The sequence below is a fragment of the Phaeodactylum tricornutum genome, chromosome 7 (assembly GCF_000150955.2).
Source record: "Phaeodactylum tricornutum CCAP 1055/1 chromosome 7, whole genome shotgun sequence".
NCBI classification, from domain to species: Eukaryota; Bacillariophyta; class Bacillariophyceae; order Surirellales; family Neidiaceae; genus Phaeodactylum; species Phaeodactylum tricornutum.
The window spans coordinates 476,632-490,930 of record NC_011675.1 but is presented as its reverse complement, the minus strand read 5'-3'; the positions used below and the strand labels follow the sequence as shown (position 1 = coordinate 490,930).

General features: G+C 44.1%; 4 protein-coding genes across 4 annotated transcripts; 1 reads left to right on the top strand and 3 right to left on the bottom strand.

Annotated features, from left to right (window-relative positions):
* Positions 1-557: 557 nt before the first annotated feature.
* On the top strand, positions 558-1,649 carry PHATRDRAFT_35262 (predicted protein; the record flags this gene model as incomplete). The annotated part of the gene is made up of 8 exons (XM_002179817.1): positions 558-617; positions 705-731; positions 821-891; positions 984-1,001; positions 1,078-1,184; positions 1,228-1,320; positions 1,418-1,503; positions 1,581-1,649. 8 exons carry the CDS (start codon positions 558-560, stop codon positions 1,647-1,649), a joined length of 531 nt encoding a protein of 176 aa, XP_002179853.1.
* A 96-nt stretch (positions 1,650-1,745) lies between these two features.
* On the bottom strand, positions 1,746-2,450 carry DRR2 (diatom response regulator 2; the record flags this gene model as incomplete). Its single annotated transcript, XM_002179620.1, has 2 exons — positions 1,746-2,009; positions 2,046-2,450. Coding segments are annotated over 2 exons (669 nt in total), but the record flags the coding sequence as incomplete, so codon positions are not given.
* A 7,592-nt stretch (positions 2,451-10,042) lies between these two features.
* On the bottom strand, positions 10,043-13,008 carry PHATRDRAFT_45535 (predicted protein). The gene has a single exon (XM_002179619.1). It carries the CDS (start codon positions 12,839-12,841, stop codon positions 10,334-10,336), a length of 2,508 nt encoding a protein of 835 aa, XP_002179655.1. The 5' UTR covers positions 12,842-13,008; the 3' UTR covers positions 10,043-10,333.
* Positions 13,009-13,492: 484 nt separating this feature from the next.
* Positions 13,493-14,211, bottom strand: PHATRDRAFT_27125 (predicted protein). The gene is made up of 2 exons (XM_002179618.1): positions 14,182-14,211; positions 13,493-13,914 (listed from the first exon to the last, which is right to left on the bottom strand). Exon 2 carries the CDS (start codon positions 13,870-13,872, stop codon positions 13,525-13,527), a length of 348 nt encoding a protein of 115 aa, XP_002179654.1. The 5' UTR covers positions 13,873-13,914; positions 14,182-14,211; the 3' UTR covers positions 13,493-13,524.
* Positions 14,212-14,299: the final 88 nt, after the last annotated feature.

The following is a 14,299-nucleotide window of genomic DNA, read 5'->3' as shown; positions in this document are numbered from 1 at the left end:
AGTGAAAACGCCACCTTCACTTTGAAAAGGATCTCCAACCCGGAAAGCAAATGAATATGTGACGTCATATGTTCAGAGGGGCTAACTGTAAGTTAGAAATAAAGATAGTCGACTACCTAGCTCTTTACCAACATCGCCAGAATGGGGGTAGATTGATATGCTTTGATTTGGCTGAGCTTCCTCTGCGATTGATTCTCTCTAATGAGCTCCTGGTCGCTTGCTATGAGGCTCACTTATGTTGCTTTCTTTTTAGCCGGTTGGCAGTTAGTAATTAATCCCTAGCTAAGGCGGGATCCAATTGGTTGGGTGTTTACAGTTAAGGATGGATACCCAATAGCACTATCAATTAGTATGACATTCGAGCCCGTGCATTGTTGAACGAGTCCCAAGACGAAATGTAATTTTCATCGATCCAAGTCGAATTCACAGTTAGTTTGAAATAGGCTCGAGCACGAAAAGCCAAAAAAAAATCCAGTTGACAGAGAAAACGACTCTTCCTCTATAAGGAAATCAGTAACCTCACAATCAGTCATACGCATACGAAGAAATACTAAAACATGTTTAAAGCTAAGAATCGTTTTGCAGACGCTGTTGTGATGGGCGATGAAGCCATTATGGTAAGTATGGGGTTTTTTAATGCTCAAAAGCCTACCTTTGACCGTCCAAAACCTTTAAAAACTGACCGGAATCGTTCTGTTGCGTAGGCTCCAAAGGCTCATGGAACCTCAAACGTAAGTCGGTTGCGGAGCGTCTTCACGAATGATTTTCAGGATTTTGCGTCTCAGCTATGTTGATCGTTCTGTGCAAATTGTGTTTGCAGGTCCCTGTTCAGTCGAAATTACGTTGGGGCTGTGACACAGATACAGCCGACCGCATTTGCAACTTTAACAGGTAAGGCGCTTTACAGACAAATAATTTTATTTTGTATCGGCTGTGAACAAGCTGGTTTAACATTTTCTGGTTTTGTCTTGTCGGATCAACAGGCACTACGCAGAACACAGGTAAGACAAGACAAGCACAGCTCTTTGCATCTGGATGCGATGCTCGCACTCAACAAGACAACACGTTTGATTGCAGTGGATACTTTGAGAAGACTTCGTTCGTGAAGGACGCGAGCGCTACCTCTGGAGAAATCAATTTTTACGACTCCAATACAGGCAAGCTTTTGTTTACCGCCCCCAAAGGTACGAAAAGAAATGTTTTTTCCCGACAACCGCTTCTTTACAGCATTTCTGATCGCTATCTTAATTTATCTTTCAGAGCGTACGATGGAGGAGTTCTTAGTCGAGAGTCGTGCGCACGGCTGGCCGAGCTTTCGTGGTAAGTGGTTTAATGAAGAAAAAAAATCGTGCCTTGCTTTTGTTCGTCGCTTTCTCGAGCTCAACCTCATCATCAATTATGTCTTATGCACACTTAGACGAAGAAGTAAACTGGGAGTTTGTTCGCTGTTTGCCGAATGGCGAAGTGGTGAGTGTGGACGGAACCCATCTCGGACACAACCTGGTACGTCGGAAAGAAAGCGCTTTGATGATAGCTTTTCGCCCTGGACATTCTTCCTTACATTCTGGTTCCATTTACAGCCTGACGGGAAAGGATCCCGGCACTGCATCAATCTTGTTTGTGTCGCTGGACACCCTGCCGAAAACTAGGAGGTCCATAATGGTTTGATATTGAAAGATGTTTCATCGATAGCACTTAATCAATTAGAGAGAATTCGCTCTAGCCCAAAAGCTTTTTTGTATTTGCTACAGTTGTACATTACCAGTAGAAATTGCCCATCGTACGAGTTCAGTTCGATTCTTGACGTTTGCCTTACGGAACATTCCAGACAAAAGTTGCTCCACTCTTCGAGTGGAAAGAAATGTGCGCTCGCCAATCTCCTTATTTATAAGGCCTTGACACAAGAGCTCCAGAATTTCGCGTTCATCGGGAGTCAAGAAGACATCAGTTGCTTCGACGAATCCGTTGCCAACCCCACCCCCACCCTTTTCCAGCAACATGTATTTGATCTCGCTCAAGTCTCGTTTCAGATCGTTTATGTACACCTTGTCCTCGCTTAATGTCCGATGGCGATCAATAACGTTGTCCAGTATTGTAACCAATTCCTCAGGATCAAATGGTTTTGGAATGTAGGCATCAGCGCCAGCATCGTAGCCTACAATACGATCTTGCGTTAAACCTTTGGCCGTCAACAGTATAACTGGCACTCCCATGATGTGTACATCTTCACGAATCTCTCTCAACAGCTGTAGGCCGCTCATGCCGGGCATGCGAATATCGCTGACTATAGCATCTGGAACAGAGTTTTCTGTAGACGTTTCGAGTTGTCGACTTCGGACCACTTTCAAAGCACTTGGACCGTCTGAGCAGGCCGTAACTTGATACCCCTTTTCGAAAAGATGCTGTCCCATAGCTTTTCGGATTGCCTCTTCGTCATCTACGATGACAATCCATCGCTTAGACCGTTCTTGCCAGAGCGGATTTCGTCTATGTGCCCCAAAATCCTGAACGCTGTCGTTTTCGAGGCTCATACAGTAAGGCTTTAACGTACTCAAACTACTTGAGCGGCATCGTAAAATCCGAGGGCGTTGACCTAACGACTCGACCGGGGAAACCATTTCCAGTAGAAATAGAATCGGGGCGATGTAAACACCTTTTTTCAGTATCTTTTTAACAAATTTTGGCATTTTTACAATTACACGTATCATTTTCTAAAGAAGTCGGAGTGGAATGAGGGAAAAAAAACCACAGCAACTGACAGAGAGAGCTATTTCAAAGTTACTTCAGGGATGTAACATTCACGCCTTGATGTTTTCCCTTTGTGTGCGAGGCCGAGTCTGTCTGATGCACGGACAACCGGCTTGTGGGGCAACAGATGTCAACGAGAGTGGTACGACGGCAGACGAGCCCGCGTGAGAAGGTACAATTAGGGCTCCAGTATACTTTGTGTTAGTCCAAAGTGGGAACTACACCAGTGAGAAGGTACAATTAGGGCTCCAGTATCCTTTGTGTTAGTCCAAAGTGGGAACTACGCCAGTGATTTACTGAGAAGACTCTCACAACCACAGTCAACAACAAAGCATAAGCAGAACTTACCCAAATGGACGTCAAGCAACCCAGTGAAAGGTTCTGTGACCAAATATATAACAAGTGTGATGGATGCTATGATTGAATGACTGGCATACAAAAGACCAGCATCTCAATACTGGAAGTAGATAGAAACAAAATGTGAAACAACTCACAACTTAGAACAAGGTAACAAATGGAACAAATTACATCTAGGCTAGGCAGTAGATACAGATATTCTACTGGGAACAAATGAGTATTTCAATGTGTTTATAAACAATTCTTGAGATATGCAGGAGCAATCATGATCACCTACGCAACATACTTGATGAGCATGAAGTCAATTCCCTTCAAGGGAAACAGAGATAAGTACTCTGAGTGGACAAGCAAAGCTCTTGCATTTGGGTGGGAGAAAGGATTTGACAAAGCTCTTATGGAGAGCCGCATGGTCAAAGAAATGCCAGGGACAGAAGCACAATCAAGAAGGAAAATGACACAGCATACAACTTTCTCATCCAATCCGTGACAGGGACAGCCTTCCCATTGAGAATGCAAATGGCCATGCATGTACTACGTGGAAATTCTGTGCAAACAATATAAACCTGAAGAAGAGAAGACTTGGTGGACCTTGAGTTGAGATTTGACAAATGCACTTTGGCCAATATCCAGAAGGATCCAGATGAATGGTTTCACAATATTGAATACCTGAATGCTTGAGTCAAGAAGATATCCAAGGAGAGCAAGAAGTCCAAAATTCAGTTAAAGGCTCATGTCATTGCAAACTATCCAAGTGAGTACTTGGAGAGTGTAACAGCATACAAGAACCTTGGAAGTGGGGACACAACATTCAAGAAACTTAAGAAGTCAATTTGAGAGGTGTGGCTTTGCAAGTTCAAACCGTCAGTAACAAGCAAGAAAGATGACAGAGGGCTCACCCTTGCAGTGGACAGAAAGAAGAACAAGGCGGAGGGAAAGCCCTTGCAAGTATGATCTATGCTTGCCTCACGGATGTTGTCACAGTTCACTACCTTGCGACGTGTCCCTCGGATGTATGCCACTTAGTATGGAAAACGCAAGTGTGAGCCAATCCGATGGGTGCGGCGTTTACGTGTCATGTGTGGAGTTTGTGTCGGCCTTATTGCGCAAATTCCCTGTATTCGCGTTACATACGGAAGTCATTTGTATCCTGGAGTCATGAATACAGGATACATACAAATGGCAGTTAGGAAAAGACACAAAACCAGTCTCATGAATCACATGACAAGTAAGGAGCAAGATTCATTACTCACCATGGGATTCTGTATGGGATTTATATTTACAGGTTTTATGCACATGTGGGAAGATTCAAGATTAACTATGTTTTTGGTAAGACTGTTCACTGGATTGAACAGACTTTGCAAGATCAACTAGTTTATAGAATGTAATCTTCTTCTCATTGTTTTAGAAATTCTTTGATCCAAATATTGCGTAATAGCATAGGTCCTTGTATCCGCTGTCTAACCCGTGCGGAGCGTCGTCAGCAAGTGAGTTTAACAGTCCCTAGGTTCGCTTAGGTGTATCGCAGGTCATTTGTCATAACGCCCAAACTGTGTTTACCACGCACTGTCAAACAGCGTTACTATCCTACGTACGTACATTGGTTGTACTACGTGAGAGTTGTTGCTCAGCAGTTACTTGGGCAGAAGCCTGCTTGGCAGCTTCGGAAAACACAAATATTGTGTGCAATACAAAAAACAAACAAAAAAGCCCTCTTGAGTTGTGGACAAGAGTAAAGCCAAAAATGTATGCTCACCATATTGAATGGGGACGGGTTGGTTACATTGCAGACCATCAAAAGATTGTGAAAAAGTTCCAGCCAAAGGCAGCTCCGTGCATCTTTGTTGGATATGCACTAGACCATTCTAGAGACATTTATTGGATGTACAACCCATCATGCACAAAAGAATTCTCTTGCGTGATAAAACATGGGATGACTAGAAATGTCCAGATCCCAAGGACGGTATGGCAGAGTTTGGCTCCATTAGCAAACCTGGCATGGACGCCTGCCTTTCAATGCCAAACAACAACAATGAGTTCAACAACATTAATGAAACTTCAAATGTTGGCCCTGATCATGCTCCTGACATGTTTGGTGCAATACCTGCTCCTGAAGCAGGGAGGATGGAAAGTGATGCTGCAGAAGCAGTTGCCATTGAAAGACCAAAAACAATGTGTCTTGAGCAAGAGCTGAAATGCCTTGAGTCACCATTTCTCAATCCAATGAGCGGAATGGAGTCAGTGACGGTTGTTGACAACACTGTAAACACGGACAGTACGGAAACAACAAAAGAAAAAGAAATCTTTTTTGTTTTTAGTGCTGAGCTCTCATCGGATCCGGGGGAACTGAAGACACTGAAACAAGCAATCAATGGAAAGGACAAGAGCAAGTGGATACCATTGGTTAGGAGCAAATTTATGAGTTTGTTAGCAGGGGACTGTGGAAGAAAGTCAAATGGGCAAAAGTGAAAGATTTGGACAAAAACCTTTGGGTACAAAGTGGATATTTAAAGTCAAAGTTGAGCAGGATGGTAGCAAGCAATACAAGTCATGATGTGTTATGCTGGGATATCTGCAGATCCCAGGTGTGGTTTTTACCAAAACATTCTTGCCTGTTGCTAACAACTCTAGGGATTCAAATTGCTATTGGAGTCTTTCTCAACAAGGAGAAACCAAAATCTGGGGTTGTGGAAATGATTGACATTGAAGCAGTGTTCCTAGAAGCTGACCAGGATCAACCAGTCTACATTGAATGGCCGGAAGGAATGATAGATTGGGGATTCATCTTGAAGGACAATGTGGAAGAATATTGCTGTGAACTTAACAAAGCAATGTATGGGACCATTGATGCTCCACTACAGTGGATGAAGACTTTTGCGAATTTCCTAACAAGTGATGCAATGGACATGAAACAGAGTTTGGCTGACCTGTGCATGTTCTACAAGAAAGACGGAAAAATGATCTGGTTTTACTCACGGATGTCTTGTGGACAATGTTTTACTTGGAGGAACGGAAAAAATGGTCAAGTGATTCAAGACAAAAATTTCAACAAGATTCAATTTTACTGATCTTGGAAAGTTGCAAAAACATTTGGGTGTGTGGTACAAGTGGGGAAAAGACAAAAACATAGATATACTTTATCAAGGAAACAATGGATTTGCTTATTGACAAAACAATTGAAGCATGCATAAACATGACTGGACACTATGCATCAGCGGTTTCTTTGCCTGGTTTCCCAGGAACAGTGCTTCAGAAACACAAAGGGGAAGAACCAGTTGTGTTATCTCACGGTATATACCCATCCCATGTGTCTTTGAGACATTTATCTCAAAACAAGTGTGTCACAAGCAGAAATCAAGTGTATACATGTTTACTGCAAGTTGTGTACATGTCAGTGGAATTGGCCTTATTATATGCATTCCTATGTAATTATGGCATAGTGAGAAGATACATGGGCACAGATTTGCAGTACTCCCTCCTTACTTTGAGAAGGCTCTTGGTTAGTATGGAGACTTCAGTTGCACCAAAACTTCAAGGAATCAATTGGATTCAACGGAAAAAGTCATTTGGATGGAAACACATGGGAAACAGATGCAAATTGACAAGACCCAATTTTCATACCATGTGTGTTACAAGAGATACTTACAACTCCTTGATAAGTATGCAAGAATGGATTTTGCATTATATGGATACTATGGTGAGCATGGAAGATTCAGGTTTAGTTGGTGAAGTTGTCAGGACTGCAGTCAAGTTTGGATATGATCTGACAAAAGACACTAGTTTGTAGAATCTAATCTTCTATCATTGTTTTTTGAGTTCTTTGATCCGTACTGCCTTTGTTGCATAGGTCCTTGTATCCGCTGCCTAACCCAAGGGGAGCGTCGCCAGCAAGTAGAGTTTTACAGTCCCTAAGCCCGCTTAGGTGTATTGCAGGTCATTTGTAATAACGCCCACAAGTCTTACCAGACTCTGTTTCTAACAGCGTTTTGTCCCACGGTGTACAGTGGTGTATATTGTGACATGTTAGATAAATTTTGGAGTCTCACAAGGAGAATCATGTATGTGGCACAAAAAATTATGCCCGTGATTTCTAATGCGGCTTGCAAACATGCTAAACACATGTTGCATCCAGGTGTAGAACACTGGAAAGCCCTGGAATACTTGGTTGGATTCTTAGGCGCCAAAAAAGGAAAAGGACTTATTTATTGAGGACCAAAGGAGTTGAGATTGGTGAGCTGGGCGGATTCAAACTACGCTACAAACAAAGATATGTGACTAAGTGTTCTGGGTATCATTAACACACTTGGAGGCGGAACCATCACAAATTGGACATTGGAAATGCAAGCTATGGTCACATTTTCAAGCACGGAAGCAGAATATCTCTGTCTCTTGCTGTGTACACAGGCTCCTTAACAAGATTGATATGTTCATAACTCCACGTATTATTTACAACAACAATACAGGTGTAATCTTCCTGGTTAAGAACTCTCAAGTTGGGTTTCAAACCAAACACATTGACATGTGGCACCAATTTATTCAAGAACTATTGAAGGCATGATTGCTTTGGGTAGTTTTCACTCCATCAGCAGAGAACCCTTTGGACTGTGGGACCAGAAATTTGACGGAAGCACTATTTTTGAAGTTTGAAGCTGCAATTCAAGAGGACAATTTCTGGACTTCTGGAGGGAGGATGTTAATGAGAGTGGTACAACAGCAGAAAAACCTGCATGGGAATGTACAAGTAGGGCTTCAATATCCATAAGTCCAAAGTGGGAACTATGTCACAGAGTACTACCAAAGCACAATCATGGATGGATTGCTGTTATGACAGTGAATAGTAAACAAAGTGGGTGTTATGATGAACAACCTGCAATACACCTAAGCAAGCTTAGGGACTGTCAAACTCACTTGCTGATGTTGCCCCCCACGGGTAGACAGTGGATGCAAAGACCTATGCTAGTAAGCAGTATTTGCATCAAAGAATTTGTTACAGAGTACTACCAAAGCACAACAGAGGACAGATTGCTGTTATGACAGTGTGTGGTAAACAAAGGTGGGCATTATGACAAACAACCTGCAATACACCTAAGCAAGCTTAGGGACTGTATAACTCACTTGCTGACAACACTCCCCACAGGTTAGACAGCGAATGCAAGGACCTATGCTATAATGCAATATTTGGATCAAAAGAATTTCTAAAACAATGAGTGGAAGATTACATGCTACAAACTAGTCAATCTGTTGTTCAGTCCAGTGAACAATCCCACAAAGTGCCAGCTCATCACTGATCTTCCACACCTTCTATAATCTCAATAGACAATCTTTCTCCCACATGTGTATATACCTCCAGAACTATGAGTTGCATGCACAAACCTATGGTGAGTACTGTTCTTCTTTAGTCCCACCATGTATCTTGTGATAGCCCCTTTATTGCTTCAATTGTATTTTCGATGTTCCAATTATATCCCAGTCCATCTTGGTTGTGTAAACCGACAAGTTGAGGCTAAGCACATGCGGCTCCGGAAACATAGCAATTGTACAAACGCTTCGATTATTGTGAGTCCACGTGGCCACGGAACAAGGCTTTGGTATCACTTCTGTGCATGCCTCCTTAACTCCATGTGCATCGTTTTGATTCACACTTGCGACATCCGTGTTTAGTGAATAATTTGCACAAGACATGTCGCAAGGAGGTTAACATCAACAGGGTAACTCAAATACAGTAGATTTGCGCAATAAGGCCGACACAAACTCCATATGGGACACGTAACCGCTGCGTCCATCGGATTGGCTCACACTTACACTTTCCTTACCAAGTGAAAGCTGTCCGAGGGACAATGCCGCAAGGTAGTGTACTGTAACAGAATTTCTAAAACAATGAGAGGAAGATTACATTCTACAAACTATTCAATCTGTTGGTCAGTCAGTGACTATCTGAGAAGACTTTCACAACCACAGTCACCGACAATGCATAAGCGGAACTTACCCAAATGGATGTCAAGCAACCCAGTGAAAGGTTATATGACCAAATATACAACAAGCGCAATGGACGCTATGATTGAATGACTGGCACACAAAAGACCAGCATCTCAATACTGGAAGTAGATAGAAACATAAGGTGAAACAACTCACAACTTAGAACAAGGTAACAAACGGAACGGTTAAATCTAGGTTAGGTAGATACGGATATTCTACCAGGAACAAACGAGTATTTCAACAGACAGAAGCTGGGACCGTTGTTGGACCTCGGCTTTCCTGTAACAGAAGTTAAGTGTAAGGCTGGGATTTCACTTATCAGTATTTTGGCATAATATGATTTTTGTCCTGTTTCCGTTCATTTCATCTTACAAAGTAAATACTGTAGATACGGAGGAAGCTCCTGACTTTGAGTTGATGTGATCAGCATTGTCAAAATTATCTTCCTTTTTAATGTAAGAATGCAAATGCAACAATGGCAAATGGACAAAAAATAAATGAAAGGAACGCCAACAAGTTTCGCAATTCCAATACAATGAACTATATACCATAATTAGATCCAATCTGGAATGACTAGTACACTAGCATAGTTTGTGTTGCTTAGCTGTTACTAAAATAGAAAGTTCACAAATCTGCCAGTCCTTGATATTTGGGCTTTGGTGTTGACTGGTTTGTTCCCGGTTTGTTTGGTTGCAGAGGTCGACTCTTTCGACTTGATGGCTTTACATATTCTCTATACACACACATCTCAACGACAAAGTTAACAGTGAGCTCGATTTTACTGTTAGTGGAGGCCGCTCCATGATTTCTGGTACCAGGTACCTCGAACTTGCCGAACCCAGAAGGATGCGTTTGTATATTACATGTCATAAATCCTGCGAACGGTTTGGCGAGACCCGGGAAGGTTTTATGAAGATGAATGAAAGAAAGATGTGGAAGGGCAGAATCGCCTACAAGCTTGTTTAACTGTAAACCATTTTGTATATATTTACGGATTGACAATCCAATTTTGTTCAAATTTCTGTCCTTGGGAATTAAAGCGTCACAAAGACAGGTATCCTATGTAAATACTTGCGGCACACAATGGGGTGACAGCACCCCAATTCTCAGAAGCAAAGCCGGTGTGGATGCCGAGGCCGTGTTGTGACGCTGAGACAGTGCATCGACAAAAGGTTTGGATTGTTGATAGGCATGCTCCTCTCCAAGACATAGGCCGTAAGTTTAATTCAATGTGGGATCCATTCAGAGCGTAGACCTATTCTAAGACTTCTGGTATGATCGCATCCGATTTAACAACGGTTGCGCAGTCGTCGTTCTCAACCTGTTTCCCTCCGCAGTTTTGCAACACGACTTCTTTCATAATTCGGTATGGTGCTGTTCGCCCGGTCCAGAGTTCGAACTGGCCGATGCCTTGCTCCCATAGCATCTCTGATCCACGTACGACGCTGCAACCAGCCTCCTCGGCCTGTAAAAGAAGCCTCGTATTGTACGGCTTGTAGTTGACGTCAAAGACAATTGGCTTCTTGCTTTCATCTTCCACCAACCACGTAGGTAGTTCAAAATTTACACTAGCCGGAAGAGTGCTGATTACAACAAGAACTTTCCCTTTCGAATGCGAGGCAAGCAAATGTCCTAAACTTCCTTCATTCTTGGCAGAAGCGTCCAGGTTTTGTACAACGACCCCTCCGAATTTGTCAGCAAGCTCAATGGCCTTTTCGGGAGTTCTATTGTAATACACAATCTGCAAACCCAGCTCGGATGCAACATACGCAGCAGCGCGAGCAGTTCCTCCAGCGCCCAGAATGAGCGCATAGTCGGAGCTGGAGTCCACGTCGCCGCCGAGAAGCCGATTCAATGGATTGAAGATTCCACGCCAATCCGTATTGTCACCGGAAAGGACACGCCTGAATGTCTCATCAACAAATTCCTCCCTAGCAATAACTGTGTTGACACTTCCGATTGCTTTGGCGGCGTCCGTGAGTACGTCCAGGAAGGGAATAATAGCCTGCTTGTGGGGAATTGTCACACTAGTTCCACCAAACTCGTCCGACTTGAAAAAATCCGACTCCACAAACTCTTCAACCGTCGGAACATCAACGCGTATATATTCGTGAGGCAATTTAGTCGCGGCAAACGCGGCACCATGCATTTGTGGACTGACTGAATAAGCTATGTTGTGACCCAAAATGGCATATTTCTTAGGTTTGAAGACCTTGGTCAGCAGGCGCGTGGTCATAATCTCGTTCGCCGTCAGCTGGCCCGGTGCCGCTTTAAACGGCAGTGATTCATGCGTGACAGGAGTGAAAGGAAGGTTAAGAACTCGAGAAAAGGATCCTTTGTCTCCTAATACTAAAGAGATGTTGGGAATTTCGGGCTTGCCCTCGGACTTCAAGAGTTCCGAAGCAATCAATGATGCATCGTAGGCAAGTCGGTCTTTCGATTCATCGTCAATAGATAGGACTACCTTAGCACCGTGAGAGCGACCATCGAGCGCGCATTGCTGAAACAATGTTACAGCTTCTTCCGTCGAGATCGTTTTGCCAACGACATGATGACTTCCGAGAATCAAACTCGAATAACGGGACTCTGCCGAGTCCAAAAGTTCAGATGTTTTCAGGGCATCCCACGCGCTTTCCACATCCAGCACTTCGACACCTCCACGCAAACCCCATTGAAGCATCTCAAACATTCTGGCAACGCTCTCGTCATCGTCCGGATACGTACCCGCTTGATTTTGTGTTCGAACGGTATACACAATGGGCATGACATCCTCCAAAACGGCGCCAGCAAATGGCAAGGCGGGTACACGTTGGACATGCGGTCGGCAGTATCTTCGCAGTAGCTGCATGCCATACAACAGATCGAATCGACTGTCGCGGCAGCTAAGCAAGTCGGCCCTGTATTCCATTGCGTCTACATCCTGACACATTTCTTCCACGAAGGGTTCAACCTGCTGAATTTCTGGAAAACTAAGGCTGAGAAAAAAGGTATGTTGCCCCATGGTCAAGTGTGCGGTGTTTGCAGATCGAGTTTTGTCACCAGGAACAGCAGGAATTAGCTTGGCCCGCGCAAATGCTCTTGCCAATTCCCATTCTATATGCTCCCAGCCTTCCTCGTTGCTTCCTTCATCGCGCAAACATATTTCGTAATCAGAGTATCTCACAAAAACGTTGTCTTCAAAGCGTGTTTTGCGTGCCTTGGCAACCTCCCTCATGTTGCTTGTGACGGGATCAATGTTCACGTACAAACTAAGCAAGCCATTTTCGTACAAGACTTTGGCAACGTCGATAAGATGAGCCTCTAGATTTTCAACGCGTTGACTGTCAGCAGTTTCAAACACCTTATCGGCGAAATCCAACACGATCACGCTTGGCCAGCGGTATGTTTGGTCTGCAATTGCCGTCAACAAAGCTTCCGTTCCCATCATCGAAACCTCACACTTTTTCTCATCATAGCTAGCAACGGTGACTATTTCACCGATCTGGGAACTCTGTAAGCTCCGTGCTAGTCGGAAAAGTTCGTCGCCGGCCGCACTCGAGCAGCCCAACAAAACGACGGGCTTGTCGTACTCGAAAAACATGTTCCCAGGACGGTCGTCACCAGGATCCGACGAACCTCTCGGCGCAGTTTGCAAAGAGGCAGAGACACAAATCCCTTTATTCTGTTTGTTTGGCCGACCGAACACTCCATGCACAAAGCTTAGCGTCAAAGGCACAAAGCAAACCAGTAGTAACAGTAGCAGAGGGTTACCAAAACATTTCATTCTTGCGTTCGGAGTTCGATCGAAGTCTTCAATGAAGCAAGACAGCAAAAACGACGAGCGCGCCCTGTGAAGAAGCTTGGAGCCGTGAAATGATAGTCCCGCTAGGTCCTTATGCGCTCTGCCTATGGTGAAAGTGGCTCTCGGTTCCAGTCGGTTCAAAGCGGCCGATACCTTTTGCAGGTCTACTGACTGGAAAGATCGCCATCTTTCCTGCCTGGACCATAGTGATGGGAAATTTCATCGGAGGGTTCTGAACGTCTATCTGACGCCAGCCAGACTCTTTAACTTGATTATCTTACAGCTTCCAGTAACTATTGTTGATACAGGTGAGAGCTTGCATACGGGCGTGTCGTTAATCATGCTTTCACAAATAGATGCATGGGACTGGAGCTCTGAATGCCTGTCCGTGAATACTGAAGCAAGAATTACCAATACAATCATCGCCTCTGCGCCATAATCCAGTTGTGGTTTTGTTTGTATTGCGTTTCGATGCATTTGGTCATAGAGCGGACAAATATGCATGAGTGCATTGGCCCTTCACTGAACACTCTGTAACCGCTTCAAGCAGAAGCGATTAGCTAATTCTAGGAGAGTCCAACTATAGCTATCCCGTCGCTAATAATATTCTCTCATAGTCTCTGCACAACTCTTCTTTTGCATGCTTCCTTATTTTCTTAAATGCTCTAGGCCTCAACGTAGTTTTCCGTTTGGAGCCCCTTGAACGACTCCACAATCAAGATATCTACCAATGTGTAAAGCTTTTCGTCAGCATCTTCATCTTCGTTGCGCTTACGGCTCAGTCGAACACGCACTCTAGTTGGGACATTTTTGATACCACGCTTCCAGACTTCCTTGTTGAGTTCGGAACTAATGCGGACGTCCGAGGTTCCCATTGCAGTTTGAGCAAACTTGCGAATTTCCTTTACTGCCCGGGGAGCACGGCGCTTGAATTGCATCTTATGAATGCGCTTAGAAAGCTGAATAGTGTAGTCTCGTGTAACGAGATCGGGTTTAGGAGCGCCTTTGACCATGACTGTACGGCCTTGTAGGAAATAGATTGAAGAAACAGAAAACTACATGATAAGAACGGAAGAAATGTGAGATATTGGATGCGACGATGCTCTCGGACAGAATGATCGTCCATCGATCGAAAATCCCGCTCATATACTTTGCACGACATTTCCGAGGATGGAACGGATATGCTGCCTTGCTAGCCAAGTATCTCGACCCGCCCGAAACAACGTCGCGTCTTTTAACTACAAAACGCTGTTAGCAGTCAAGCTATTCCGGCTACAGCATATTTCCAATCCGTGTCCAAATTGGCCTCAACAAGGACATACCTTGATGCAAGTGACAATACGAGCTCGCAGTCAGCGCTTGTAGCGGTAAAGTCCTGGAAGGGGGGTTGATAGAACGATGGGCACTGCCGCTGGGAAAGCACGGTGGCCCTTTCCCTCG